General features: G+C 36.8%; 1 protein-coding gene across 4 annotated transcripts in view; it reads right to left on the bottom strand.

Annotated features, from left to right (window-relative positions):
• MAP3K4 (mitogen-activated protein kinase kinase kinase 4) overlaps nucleotides 1-15,183 on the bottom strand; it is a 108,442-nt gene that overhangs the window by 27,192 nt on the left and 66,067 nt on the right. For all 4 annotated transcript variants that reach the window (XM_032215929.1, XM_032215928.1, XM_032215926.1 and 1 more), the window contains 7 exons: nucleotides 11,638-11,880; nucleotides 9,698-9,841; nucleotides 7,719-7,876; nucleotides 6,347-6,463; nucleotides 5,585-5,684; nucleotides 5,415-5,498; nucleotides 4,402-4,668 (listed from right to left, as the gene is read on the bottom strand). In XM_032215929.1, coding sequence (XP_032071820.1) covers nucleotides 4,402-4,668; nucleotides 5,415-5,498; nucleotides 5,585-5,684; nucleotides 6,347-6,463; nucleotides 7,719-7,876; nucleotides 9,698-9,841; nucleotides 11,638-11,880 — 1,113 coding nt within the window. The remainder of the gene's footprint in view (nucleotides 1-4,401; nucleotides 4,669-5,414; nucleotides 5,499-5,584; nucleotides 5,685-6,346; nucleotides 6,464-7,718; nucleotides 7,877-9,697; nucleotides 9,842-11,637; nucleotides 11,881-15,183) is intronic.

Genomic DNA, 15,183 nt, shown 5'->3' with positions numbered 1-15,183 from the left:
ATGTCCATTCTTGGATTGTAGGCAAGTCTTCCTTCTTCCAATATTGCGCCACCAACAGTCTTGCTGCAGTTATCAGGTGCAGAATCAAATTGGTCTCTACCACTGTAAAGTCAGTACATATACCTAGTAAAAATAACTGAGGACTAAACTTTATCCTTCTTTTAAAAACATTTTGCATGACCCACCATATTTTTATCCAAAATGCCTTAACCTTTTGGCAGGTCCACCATATATGATAATATGTAGCATCGAGAGAACCACACCTCCAACATTTAGGCTGTACATTCGGATACATAGAAGCCAACTTTTTAGGATCTAAATGCCATCTATAGAACATCTTGTAAAAATTTTCTCTCAGATTTTGAGCTTGTGTAAATTTCACATTTCTTACCCAGATTCTTTCCCATGTGTCCAACATTATTGGTTCCTCAATATTTTGAGCCCATTTTATCATACAATCTTTAACTAATTCTGTTTCCGAATCCATCTGTATTAATACATTATATATCCTCTTTATATGCATTAAGCTTTGATCTCTTATTTGTTTAAACAGATTATCCTCAACTTGGATAAAACCAATTTTTTGATCTATTTTCCACCTAGCCTGTAATTGCCCATACTGGAACCATGTTTGAACTACCTTCTCCTCTTTTAATACCTCTAAAGATTTTAATTGTAATACCCCCCTTTCCGAGGTAAGAAGCTGTCTGTAAGTAATTCTGTCCTGTTTTTGTGCTGTATTCATATTTTCAATTGCGTGTCTAGGAATTGCCCACATGGGTATCTTGTCATTTAATTTATATTGGTATTTCTTCCAAACCCGCAATAAAGCATTTCTTAAAATATGACTTTTAAAATTCTTATCCAATTTTTTGTTGAATAACAGGTAAGCATGCCAACCAAATACCAGATCGTGTCCCTCAATATTCAATATTCTATCATTGGTTAAATGAGTCCAATCACTAATTACAGATAATGCCACTGCATCATAATATAGTTTTAAATTAGGTAGTTTCAATCCTCCTCTCTCACGTACATCTTGCATTATTTTCATCTTTACCCTCGGCTTCTTTCCTGCCCACACAAATTTGTTGATACCCTTCTGCCATTCTAAAAGGTTCGCATCTTTTTTAAGTATAGGTAACATTTGGAAGAGAAATAAAAATTTTGGTAAAATGTTCATTTTCACTGCCGCTATCCTACCCAGCAAAGATAAGTGCAATTTCTCCCATTTTTTCATCTCTGTCTGTATGCTATGCCAAAGTGGTTCATAATTATGCTTATATAATTTCCCATTTGAAGTTAAAATGTTAACTCCAAGATATTTGACTTTTTTAACTACCTCACATCCTAGCATCACTCCTAATTCTTCCTTTTGTTTAATATTCATATTTATAGCTAATATTTTGGTTTTTCCTAAGTTTATTTTAAAGCCCGACACTTGACCATATTGATTAATCGTATTCATTAAAACCATACTGGATTCCTGCGGTTGTTCCAATATTATGACCAAATCATCCGCAAAAGCGCGGACTCTATATTCTTGCTGCCTAATCTTGATCCCTTTTAAACCATCCAAGCCCCGTATTTTATTCAACAATACTTCCAAAGTTATAATAAACAATAATGGGGACAAAGGACAGCCCTGTCTTGTACCTTTTCCAATTTGAAAAGAGTCTGTTAAACTTCCATTGACTATGATTTGTGCTGTTTGCTGTTGGTATATTGCTTTAATTGACTGTAAAAAATTATCTCCTATCTGCATTTTTTGCAGTATCTTCAGCAGAAATTGCCAGTTAACTCAATCAAAGGCCTTCTCAGCATCCAAAAATATAAACGCAGCAGGGATCTGGTTGTTCTTTCCCAAATATTCTAATGCATTAATAATTAATCTAACATTACTTTTCATCTGTCTCCCTTGTATAAAACCTGTTTGGTCCGTATGTATCAATTGTTGAATGACCAACATTAACCTATTTGCTAATATTTTAGTAAAAATTTTATAATCTACATTCAGTAATGAAATAGGTCTATAATTTTTGGGTTGAGTAGTATCTTGATCTTCTTTGGGTATCAAAGATATAAACGCTGTCTTCCAAGATGGAGGGACTTTACCTTCCGTTTGAATCATATTAAATAATTCTCTAAGAGGTTCTACCATTTCTAACTGTAAGTTTTTATAGTAAACCGCTGTCAAGCCATCTGTACCTGGTGCTTTCCCTGACTTTAATTGCTTAATTACCTGCAGGATTTCCCCCGAGGTTATTGGTTGATTCAATTTTTGCCTGTGTTCTTCTCTAACTGAAGGTATTTTCTCTTTGTCTAAATATTTGTCTATGTCTAAACCATTAATTTTATCCCCTTTATACAGTTCTGTAAAAAATTCCCAGAAAGCCTTTTGAATCTCTTCCTGTTGAAACACCTCCTTCCCTCTGTAAATCAGTTTAGATATATTTCGAGTTTTCCTTTTTTTCCTAATCTGATAAGCTAACCATCTGCCAGGTTTGTTTGCATTACAAAAAGTATTGTGTTTTGCATATAATAAATTAGTAGCTACCTGGTCAGAGATCAACATGTCAAATTGAGATTTTAATATGTTAATAGCTTCCTTAACCTTTGTATCGTCTGGGTTCATTGTTAACTCCAGCTCTTTTCTCTTAATTTCCTCTTCCAGTTCTGTTCGTTTTAACCCTTGCTTATTTCTATGTGTTTTATTTATATTCATCAAAACTCCTCTCATATACGCTTTGCTTGCGTCCCATACAAATTCCATAGATGTACCCTTATTCATATTCAAAACAAAATATTCAGATAGTAATTTTTTACAATCATTAATATACTTTTCATATCTAAATAAGTTTTCATTCAATCTCCAAGACCTTCTTGCCTGCACTACCCTTCCCAACTCCATCCAAACTGGGTTATGGTCCGAAAGGACCCTAGCTGCAATCTTTGTTTTCTTGACCCTAGAAAGCAAATCATTAGTGGTTAGAATAAAATCAATCCTTGAGAGGGATTGATGCCTGTCCTAGAAGAAAGTGAAGTCATATTCCTCTGCATTTCTTTCTCGCCAAATATCTCTCAGTTCAAAATCATCCATAATGTCAAAGAAAGATTTGGGTAACTTTGCTCGCATCTTGGTATTTAGGCGGGAAATCTTCTTATCTCTCTTAGTGTCTATCACTCCATTCCAGTCACCCAATAGTATACAGGAACTATAGTCCCACTGTACTAATTTAGCATGAAGATTTCTATAGAATCTATCTTGCTGTTGATTGGGAGCATAAATTCCCAAAAGTAATGTCTTTTTCCCTTCTAAGATTAAGTCTAAAGCAATATATCTTCCGAAGGGATCTACTTCTATTAATTCAGCTTTCATATCTTTTCTTAAGTATACAACTATACCATTCTTCTTTTCCATAGCAGAAGCTGCAAAATGTTGACCAAGTTTTGAGTTGATCAAATATTTTTGATCAGTTGACTTGATATGAGTTTCTTGCAAACAAATTACATCGTTCTTAAACTGTTTGAGATAATGAAATATTTTCTTCCTCTTCTGTGGAGAGTTCAGTCCGTTGACATTCCATGTTAAAATCTTAGTTGTCATCTTTGGTTGGTTGAAGCATTTTTAGAGCTTCCTGCACGGCCTGTTTAACCTTAGGTCTAGCTCCTCCCACTGCTAGAAGCAGGTTTCTATGCATAGGGTTTGTCCAAATATTTACTGGAAGTTGCTAATAGAGGAATGAGAATCTTTTGTGCTAAAAAAAATGTGTTCATTATCCCATTTGTCAAAAGGCCGTCACTCTCAATGGAATTTTAATTACACTTATATCTGTTGTTTCTTGGGGAAATTAAAGATGAAAGGTTTGTTTACAACATGAAAATGGTGCACAACTTTTATTTGTGCCTTCAGATCACAACTGTCAGGCAACTGCCTAGATAAATCCCTGCAGATTGCCAACATTTTTCAGAAATGGTTTGCTGCGACTTCTTTTCTAAGTGTGAAGTGTGTGTGACTGGCCCAAAGTCGCCCAGCTGGCTTTGTGCCAAAAGAAAGGCTAGAATTCACTGTCTCCTGGTTTCTAGTCCAGCACCTTTAACCGTTAAATCAGATTGGCTCAATATTGTGTTTAGAATACCTAACAAGGGAAACCCACATTATTAAATACCCGGGACCTTATGGTAGTAGTATTTCAGATATAATTTAGAACAGGGGTCTCCAACCGTGGCAACTTTATGACTTGTGGACTTCAAGAATTCCACAGCCAGTGCATGCTGGGTTCTGGGAGTTGAAGTCCACAAGTTATAAAGTTGCCAAGGTTGGAGACCCCCTGATTTAGAACACATTAAGCATCATCCAGCATTTGAGTCCGTGTTTTAGCTAACACAGAAAGACTTTACCTGCATACTTCTCAATGTATCAATAGTTTCCACTTGAGGAACTATTTTGATTGACTGGCCTTCCCAAGTGCTCCAGCTGTCATCAAATTCTTGGTCTTTTTCACTGTATTTTGTCATCAGTAAAAATGATTCCCCTGCGACCTCATCAGAATCTTTTGAGCAATCCTTTCCAGCAGCTGCATTAAGCAACTGCAAGATAAGAGATTTTTCCTGTGCAAAAGTATCTGGCACGAAGATTTGTAAATTTTCAAGCCCAGAAATTTGTACCTGCAAAACAAATCAAAATGATTGAAACAGTTAATAAGGAGATCATATCCCATTTTCAAAATGTTCTCTTGTTTATCGGAGGTCAAAACAAATGCATTATCTATGCAAATAAAACAGGTTTGTAACCACTCAACCCCCCCTTCTCCCAGCCTCCAACACAGACTGCTTTTGTTTCTTTGATCTGCAAAAAGTTTTCGGAGACTTAATAATGGGAGTTCCTCTGAACTGGGACAATTCAATTTGCAAAATAGTTTATATTGTCATTAGCTGGTTGCTAGCAATCTAGCCTTAATAAGTATCTAGAAACAGCAATCATTTGTCTTCCCATTTAAGTATATTTAGAATTTAGAATAACAAGGGTTGGAAGGGACCTTGAAGGTCTTCTAGTCCAACCCCCTGCTTAGGCAGGAAACCCTACACCACTTCAGACAAATGGTTATCCAACATCTTCTTAAAAACCTCCAGTGTTGGGGCATTCACAATTTCTGGAGGCAAGTTGTTCCACTGACTAATTGTTCTAACTGTCAGGAAATTTCTCCTTAGTTCTAAGTTGCTTCTCTCCTTGATTAGTTTCCACACATTGTTTCCACCCTACCTTCAGATGCTTTGGAGAATAGCCTGACTCCCTCTTCTCCCTCCCTCTTTCTTTAAACTGCCATTCCTTGTATCTGAAATTCTGAGTAAGCTCAGAAACTCCTTTCATTAATATTCCAATGCTACATAGCTCCTCCTCCCCTGATTTTTACCTTTTCATACTTCTGTGCTTTCAGAGCAGCAAGGAAATCCCTCACAGAGGCAGATAATGTGAATGCCGCTGCTATTTCAAGATCCTACAAATATGGTGAGAAAAGTACATTTTGTTACAAATGTACGCCTTAACATGTAATTGCAACTGGATTTGGTCTAATTTGTTTACCTTTCTTAATCTCTTGGCAAAGCCAAGAGCTTTCGATGCTCTCTCTCTAGCTTCATGAAAGAGCTCTTTCAATGCCCGGCTGGTTTCTATAACAGACCTCCTACAAAAATCAAACAAAATGCATTCACCATACCTTTCATTTCAATATTCCAATTTGGAAAAGAGCATGTAGGTGAAGATCAGAAAGCAACTGTGTGCAAACAAGAAACTAAAAATGCAATTACGATTGCTAAAGAAATATATTTTATTTGCAGGCAGTTCTTGTTAGTAATCACAACTGGTCCTGGCAACACACTCATGAAACAAAATAATCATCAGGGAAACAGCAGCTTTGCTTATGTTCTTACTTCAGTTTTCTTTTGCTTTTGCAGTCCCAAAAAGGTCGTACATGTAAAGAATAGTTGTAGAGTTACTTTAGATCATTGACATATTAGCAGTCACTAAAGTAGGCAGTCGCTAAGCAAGGATTACCTGTATTGATTATACCTATTGAAATAGTTGCCAAACTCAAAATTATGACTCTAAGTGGCACACATAGAATTACAACCAAACACAACAGCAATTGATAATGAAATAGTATCAGCCGAGGATGAACCTAACTGGAATCACTGAAAGCAGAATATCCCAATGATGCAATCACCTATTATCTAGGTGTGCTGCACAAAAATTGTTCTCCTCATCTTGACTATATTCCTCATTAACTCTAATCAGTATCAACAATAGTGCTTTATTCATATATGAATATTTTTTGAGGAGGAATACCTGATTTCATCTGAAGCAGCACTGTCATCAGCACTAGCCCAAAATTCATTACAGCTCTCTTGTAACCCAGAGTCCAAAAAGAGTCCTGTTGATTTTAATAGTAGTCCTGCGATGTCACTACAACAAAAATAAAACAGTCACTTCCGAGAAAGTTTACGCACCAAAAAGTTCCTTTCCTGAAACTATAATAGAGATAAAGGAACACTGGCCCTCCAAACATTGCTCAGTGCAAAACCTAACATTTCTCAACCCAGACTGACTCAGGCTCTGGAAATTATGGTTCTGCAAAGCCATGTTCTGCATCTCTGCACTACAAGGCAATGCAGTAATTCAGATATAAGTATATGATATTTAAATTCCTCCCATTTTATTTTCCCCCATCTTATTTGGAGAGGTAGTTTGAACTAAAAAACAGAGTGAACAGGGGAGTAAATGCTAAATTTAAGATACATTTATCAAAAAAAAGATTAATATCCTTTTTCATTTTTTTATGTAAGATGTAAATAAAGCTGTCAGATAAAATCAAATATTTCTGATCCTGATTTCAAGTGGTTTGAAGTGTGTGTGTGTGTGTGTATTGCTAAGAAAATTTTGCATTAATTTAATTTTGCATTAAGAATTTTCATCACAGCTATATATAATTAGGAATACTTTCTGTACATGGCTAAATACAGCACACATAAGCAGATATAAAAGTCATGTACCAGATTTGCATTCCAGGAAGCAATAGATCAAGGATCTACAAACTTGGCAACTTTAAGACTTGTGGACTTCAACTCCCAGAATTACTCAGATGGCATATTGCCAATCCTGGAGATCTCTGCAATAAATTACAGACTCTGCCCTGTAACTTTGTTTAATTTGTGAAAAAATAACACGGAAACCTAGTATTTTCTCCATAAGATATTATGGAGAAAACATAGGATAAGTGTTTTGGAAAAGAGCAGCAAATGAAAATCAACACTGCTGGGTAGGCAAATTTCTTGGCCATAATTTAATGGGTCTATTTGATATGTGGAACAGTGTGTGGGGAAAAGAATTAGCACCAAGAACAGAGCTAAACAGTAAGTAGACATATTTTGAATAAATAATTGGCTTCCATTAAAATTATTCAAGTAAAATTAATATCAAACTAGAAGTGTTATCATTTAAAAGATCAACTTTCAATCTGACAGAATATAAAAATTAAGCAACATTAAAAAATATTACAATTGTTAATGGAAATATAGTATTAAAAAGTCATTTGGACTTTAAAATAAATCCCAGAAATTTTAAACGGGAACTATTTTTCAAAGGTATGAATATTCACTTATTGAAAGAAAGTAAATCAATAAAAACAGACAGAATATTCGTAGTAATAATGCAATTCTACCAGAATAGTTTCCCAGCTTGAGCTTCACCTCCTCGTATATAAGGCGTTATTTCTTTGGTGAAATTCCATTCTTCTTCCAAAAGATTCTTCAAACTATGAGATGCCTGAGGTAACTGCTGTAGCATTTGGATCCAGCCTCGCATGTAATTAAAATAAACCTTGAAACCCAGAGGAAAGAAAGAGTAGGGAAAGCCATTTAAAGAGCAAAGACAATTCCTCATCCATATTATCATGTTAGATTTATAAAACTGAACGTTGCTTAGAATTCTCCTGTCTCCAATCAAGAATCCTTTTATCAATTCTCATGTTCCCAGTGCAGAATTATAGTCCCCAACCTCCATGTCAATCAAGAGACGGAATTCCTCAACAACTACTAGAAACCTCAGAGAGGCCTCATTGGTTTGGAAAAGGGGTACTTACACATAAGGAATTGTGTACAGGTAGTCCTCAACTTACAAGAGTTCATTTAATGACCATTCAAAGTTACAACAGCCCTGAAAAAGTGACATGACCATTTTGCATACTTACCTTTGTAGCAGCCCCAAGATCATATAATCAAAAGTCAGATGCTTGACAACTGACCCACATTTATGACTACTGTTGTGTCCCAAGTTCATGTGATCACCTTTTGCCAAGCAAAATCAACACAGAATCCAGATTCACTTAACAACTGTGCTACTTATCAACTGCAGTGATTTGCCTAACAACTATGGCAAAAAGGTCATCAAATGGGACACAACTCAACAAATGTCTCACTTAACAACAGAAAGTGTGTGCTCAATTGTGGTCATAAGTTGAGGACTACCTGTACTTAATTCAATCAACAGCACTGATCTACTATAATATGTATTAAATGGACTTTCAACATACCTGTGGCTTTTAACACCAAAAAGAGAGTCTACTGGTGACTCATATAAATAAGACTTATTACTGTCAAGAGCTGCACTTCAAAAACTGAAGCAAGATTTATCAGTTTCTTGCCTGGGAGAAAAATACATCTCTTTCTCTGTGGGCCTAGTTATTTTGGCAGATGATAGAAGATAATATGTGTTCCTTCAATTCTGCAGGGCCAGGAATATCAACAAAGAGTAAGCTCCCTGCAGTTGCTCTTTTTGGATGGGGTCATGTTACCCTCATCACAACATCCTTCCTAGAAAGCATACATGGTTCTAACCATGTCCCAAAGGTGATTTTTCAAGAGGCAACTGGTTTTTCCTTGAAGACAATTCACTTCTCATTCAAGAAGCTTCTTCAGCTCTCTTGCCAAGCAAAAAGTCTTCAAAGAAAAACCAGACAGTCCAGTTGCCTCTTGAAAAAGTACCTTTGGGACAACATGACCTGGATGACTGAGAATCCATAGACATTCTAACCATGCTTTTTGTCACTGTGCCCTCCCTTTGAAACTTCTGACCTCTAGATGGTCTTGATCTTGCTTTCATTTTTTAAGGCTTGGAAGACCTAGTCTCATAAGTACATCATCAAATTTGTCAACCTGTCTGGTTCGAGTTTTACAATGGTTGTATATCCGTGGTGCAATCTGTCATCATTTATTGCATTTTATGACTGTTTGATCCCTAACGTTAATATATTTACCATGACTGTTTTCAACAGGGTGGCTATAAATATATTGACTAAATATAAACAAGCAAACTTTAAAGACTCTTAGACAAAGGGAAGAAGCCAGAATATCTCTCTCTTCAGATCTGCATCTCAGAGTATTGTACAAAATAATATATCAAGGGTATGCTTCAAATATATAAGAAGCACTAATAAGAAGTTTATTTTCGGGTAGTCCTGCTTCGCTAGCTCATTGATGGGCTCAGGTAGCCTACAGAATAGGCAGTATGTTATCAGAGTATTGGTTGAAATACAAAATGCAGGTTTTTACAGGCTAGGAAAGTTTTTTTGTTAATTGAAGTAATCTAAAAATAACCAAATGGTACTTGAATCATCAGATATTACACTGAATAGTTACTTACCGTTAACATCTTCTGCAAGTCTTCTTCGAAAGAGTCGATGTTGCAGTGGTTCTGAAGGTCATCCACAACCTCGCGTAACATAAACTGATAATATTGTTTCATCAGGAGGCCACCTTTTAGAACCTCTCTACACTCGCGCACTAGCTGCAAGAGAACAGTCCATAAATAGTACACCGATCAATCTGGTGTTTTCATGCTGCAAAATGCAAAGATGTTTCTAAAGAGCAAATTCTATAAATATCTGTCCTCTTAAGATCTGCTGGTACATGAGACAAGCACCCCACAAAAAGGGTGATGCAAAATAAAACCCCAATTGGTAGAACAGCTGATGTCTGCAGGATATGAATCTAAGCCCCGTTATCCATTTTCGATCTTCACGACGCCTCTTGCTGTAATGTTCTGTCTCATGGAATTTGGCAAGTACTGTTATCCCTCTACCGTCTGCATTTTTTTCATATTTGCTTGAATACTGAATAATTGTAGTTTTCATTTAAGACCAAAGCGATATGTTTTTTTTTCTTGGGGGGATACTGATTGTGGATTATTGGTACCATCTACATCAAAAGGCTATTTTTGTTATCAGACTAAATATTTTTTAGTGCTGAATGACATAGAATGACCATTGGCTTACCTAAAGGGTCGTTTTCTGTGCGCTGCGAAGGAGAGTCAAAGCATGGGTTAATTACAGCCAATCTGCCCAGAACTGAATTGAAACTTTAAGCCACTCCTCTGGTGCTGACTATTCTTCAGATTTTGGACAGAGTCTCCAAGCAATTAATAGGAATGAAGAGAAACTCGAAGCGCGTCCACTGGGCTGACTGAATTGAAAAATCTGAAGAATAGTCAGCACCAGAGGTGTGGCTTAAAGTTTCAATTCAGTCCTGGGCAGATTGGCTGTAATTAACCCATGCCTGGACTCTCCAAGCAGCGCCCAGGAAAAATAATAGATACCGTATTTTTCGGAGTATAAGACACATCTCCCCCCCTCCAAAAGAGCGTGGAAATGTCAGTGCATCTTATATACTGAATACAGCAATTTTTGGCCTTCCTCAGCCCCACCCCCACATCCAATTTTTGCAAAAAATGGGCCATTTTTTGCAAGAATTGAGGCTTGTTTGCCTTCCCTCAGCCCCCAGCAGCCCTCTGCAGACTTCAGCAGGGCTGGGGCAAGGCAAAAATGCCCCCGTTTTTGCGAAAAACAGAGGCTTTTTTGCCTTCCCTCAGCCCTGCTGAAGCCTGCAGAGGGCTGCTGGGGACTGAGGGAAGGCAAAAACTTTTTTTCTTACTTACCTCTTCGAAATCTTGGTGTATCTTATACACCAGTGTGTCTTATAGTCCAAAAAATACAGTATTTATTTTTAATTTTTATTACTATTAAATTTATTTGCCACCCATCTCATTTCAGACAACTTTAGGTGGCTTACAGAATAATAACACTAGACAAAATAAAATCATTACCCCAAAGATGGGGGAGGAGTGAGCCATGAAGTGGAGGAGCTGGGATTAGCCCTTCATTAGCCAACTATTTATAAATATATAAATTAGTCAATCATTTATAAATATATATTTATATATACTACGTTGAAATTTGTAAACATTATGCAGCATGTACATCTTCATTTAGCATTACAGCATAAATTCTCCAAACTTAGAAATGGTTTCACTAAGAAGCCATTTCATTTAATTTGGGGGGGGGGGGGAGACATTGTTTTTATGCCTTCTGCAAAATCCTCTGTCCTCTCTCTTTTCTAAACATAAAAATCATCATCACGTAGCTATTCACCTGAAGTGAATATCATTTGTAGGCAATTTATAAATTGCACAAGACATCATTTTTTCGCTGTTGATGAAATAATTATTTGTAGGGCAGAGAATTGTGAAGATACATTTTTACCTGCCACCACCTTAATATTACAGAATAAAATGAAATAAAATATGACCTGCTTAATACTCAGGAGGGATGGCTCCCCAGCAGGCTGCTGTTCCAATCTTAATTTGAGACACTCGTGGATAACATTGAGAAGAACTCGGCAAAGAACCAGAAAGGCAGGTTCAAAAGATGGCAAATCCATAGATTTCAACTCTTCCCATGATACAGTACTGCATTTCTGATCTGAAGAAGCCGGAGAATTTGACAACTGCACATAATCTGAACGTAAAATGGGATCTGGGTATTCAGAAAACTAACAGCAAATAAAAGACAGAAAGAGAGAATTTAATTAATTTCATCTCTTCTTTGGAACAGAACATTTTTATAAACCACATATTAATGTTGAAAACAACTTCTGAAAATACATGAAGCAAGACCACCTTCTTTTTAAACTGCATCCTATCCTTGCAGATAAATGTTTCAAGAAAGGTTTCTAGGCCATACAGCATAGATGCTGATATTCAAAGTATGCTTACCTCTCCTCCTCCAATTAAAAAAAAATCCCTTGTGGTTCAAGCATGCGAGTTAGATTGGGACTAAACGACTGGTTGCTCCAGAAAAGTAGCAACATAGGAGTAATTAGGCTTGTAGCAATGATGAATAACCAGCATGGTTGCTAGATTTACAAGAAACACATTTTCTAATACACATCTGGCAGCTTTACCCAAGGAAAATTGTTTTTAATAGAAATCCATGGGAAACTAAAATGCCAATGAGATAAAGGAATAGATACATCAATTATTAAAATACCAGCACGTCTAAACGTCTCTCGGCTTGTCTTTCTTGGGTCTACATAAGAGAGCCACAGAGGAAGCTGGTAGCTGATATTTTTTCTCTGGATTGGGATGGTATCATTAAATAGCACAATGGGAAAATTAAAACAAGAAACCAGTGAACCAGAATACTGGACAGTTCAGGGAAATTCTGCGGAGGTGAGCCGTTGAGGCTCCAGCACATGTCCCAGGAGGCCAGATGTTGATGATAACGATTAATATGAAGAAAGCTCTTGCCAATTTTCACATCCTACTCCATAATAGTAGGAACCAAACTATTGATCAAATGTAAAGTTCATATACCAGGCATTCATCACCATGCATATAACCGAAGCATATGCAAAACATCAAGCAAAGGAAAAGTTTCCCTTCAGTTGGGCCTGATATGTATGGCCTATGGTATCCCTCAGTTTTCTTCTGGGATGTTTTCTTGCTGCCCAGTTGAGCCTACAGCCTGAGGGGAGGGTGGGGCTCTCATCCTAACTATCCCCAACTCTACTTAGCTCCTAACCTAGTTTTCATTGGCCAGCACTGCCATTCATTGAGGGAATGAAAATATATAGAGAGAATGCTATAGAAAAAGAGAAGCAGACTTACCCGGTTTAGAATCTTCTTCAACTATCATGTCTAAAAATTTAAATAAAAGTAGGTTTTACCCCAGTCCCAGGAACTAAGAATAAATTATTCTGCAATATGGACCCAGTTAAAACCTTTTCTAAAAAACAAACAAACCCAGTTTTTGCTTTCTCAATTGTCTTCTTCAGATCCCATATAATATTTTCCTAAATATTTGCAATTCTTTATAAAAATAAGACAGTAATTTAACACTCTGTTAAAAACCACTTAAAAGTTAAAACAATCATTATCTTTATCCACATTATCAAAATCTTCAGTGAAGTAGATCAGATACCAGGAAAAACAATCAAATTGTTATGTCTATGGAGGAATTTACATAGAAAGGTAGCAGCATTTTTCTCCACCTACAACATTCAGAGGTTAAAAATCAAGACACTATTTGCTTTCGGATAATTTCAGTAGCATAATTCTACTTTATGGTTGATTTTAAATTACACAGTGATTATTAAACTTAAAAAAATAATAATTGAGAGACATGGTATAATAAAACATCCATACACGGTATTTTTTGCTCCATAAGATGGACCTGACCATAAGACACACCCGTTTTCAAGCTTCTTGTATCCCGTCTTGGAGCCTCCTGGAGTCTCATTTTCAGCACTTTCCGCACATCCCACTTCCAGCCTTCGTGAGACCCATTTTTGACCTCTGCATATCTTGTTTTCAGCTTCCGTGCGCCTTGTTTTCGGCCTTGAAATGGGCCATATGGAGGTTGAAAACAGAGCATGAAGAGGTCAAAAATGGCTGGCGGGTGGGAGCTGGTGGGTGGGGGCCGGCGGGTGGGCAGGGCTTCAGCAATATTCGCTCCATAAGATGCACAGACATTTCCACCCACTTTTGGGAGACAAAAAAGTGTGTCTAACGGAGCGAAAACTACAGTATATGGATCTTTATATGATAACCATGTAAATTATATAATACAAATTAATATTTGATTTTATCATAACAAGAAAAAAACTGTCAGACTTCTCCCACATCAAAATTATTTCCAAGAATCTGACACCTATGTAATATTTGAATGCATCCTCTACTCATCCAACCTGTAAGCTATATGTTGGAGTACTTCTGAAACATGCAAACTCAAAAGAAATTTAATGAATGAGGGTGGGTTTTGGGAGGGTTAAGCATGCAAGGCAAGACTGAGATATCAGAAATTCAATACTCCTGTAAATCATTAAAATAACTGGATGGTTTTGGTTAGCTACTCTCATCCAGCATAACCACAAAATTATTGTGATAATAAACAGGAGAGGAAAAAAGCAGACAGGCTTCTAGAACTACTTGGAGGAAGAGCAGAAATGTAAGTACAGTAATGCATAATGTTTTTGTATTAATTATTTTGAATTTAAATGTATTTTAAATATTCAGTTTACGGTATCTTAGCTCTCACAGGATTTCCTGGTAATTTTTATTCCCTAAATTTCAGAAAGTTTGGAACTTTCCCCCCCCCATTTTTTATAAAATTACATTCCAGTCTAAAGAATATCCTTTCCTCCACAATCAAAATCACATAAGAAACAATAAAGTAGCATTGATAATATTCTGTGAAGAAACTTTCATTTCTAGCACTTGGCCATTATTACTCCAATAAGGCCTGTCCCATGTTATAGGGCCATTAGTATCATCACTAAGAAAGGAGGAAGAGAATGGGAGAAATTGTGTATCTAATGCAGCAGCCCATAACCTCTGGGGCACCAGAGATTGATTCTGTGGAGTTTTTCTGAGGACTGGAGGGGCGTGGTTTTGTGTGCTGCCTGCATCCCGTGAATGAGGCTTTGCTTGTTTGCGGTTTCTGGCATGCTGCAGACCAGTGCTGGTCCACGGACCAGGGGTTGCAACCCTTGATGTAGTGTATTCTCACTAACATTTAACTTCAGGAAATTGATACAGTAGTCTCGACTTATGACAACTGAGCCCAAAATTTATGTTGCTAAGAAAGGCAGCTATTAAGTGAGTTTTGCCCCATTTTACAACCTTTTCTGCCACAACAATAGTTGTTAAGTGAATCATGCAGGCATTGTGAATCTGGGTTCCTCCATTGATGTTGTCAGAACCTGGCTAGGAAAGTTACAACTAGTGATCATAACTCTGCAACAGTGCAAGTGTTGTCATAAATACAGGCCAGCTGCAAAGCTCCCAAATTACGA

This window comes from Thamnophis elegans, chromosome 4 (assembly GCF_009769535.1).
Source record: "Thamnophis elegans isolate rThaEle1 chromosome 4, rThaEle1.pri, whole genome shotgun sequence".
Classification (NCBI taxonomy): Eukaryota; Metazoa; Chordata; class Lepidosauria; order Squamata; family Colubridae; genus Thamnophis; species Thamnophis elegans.
This window is presented reverse-complemented; position numbering and strand designations above follow the sequence as displayed.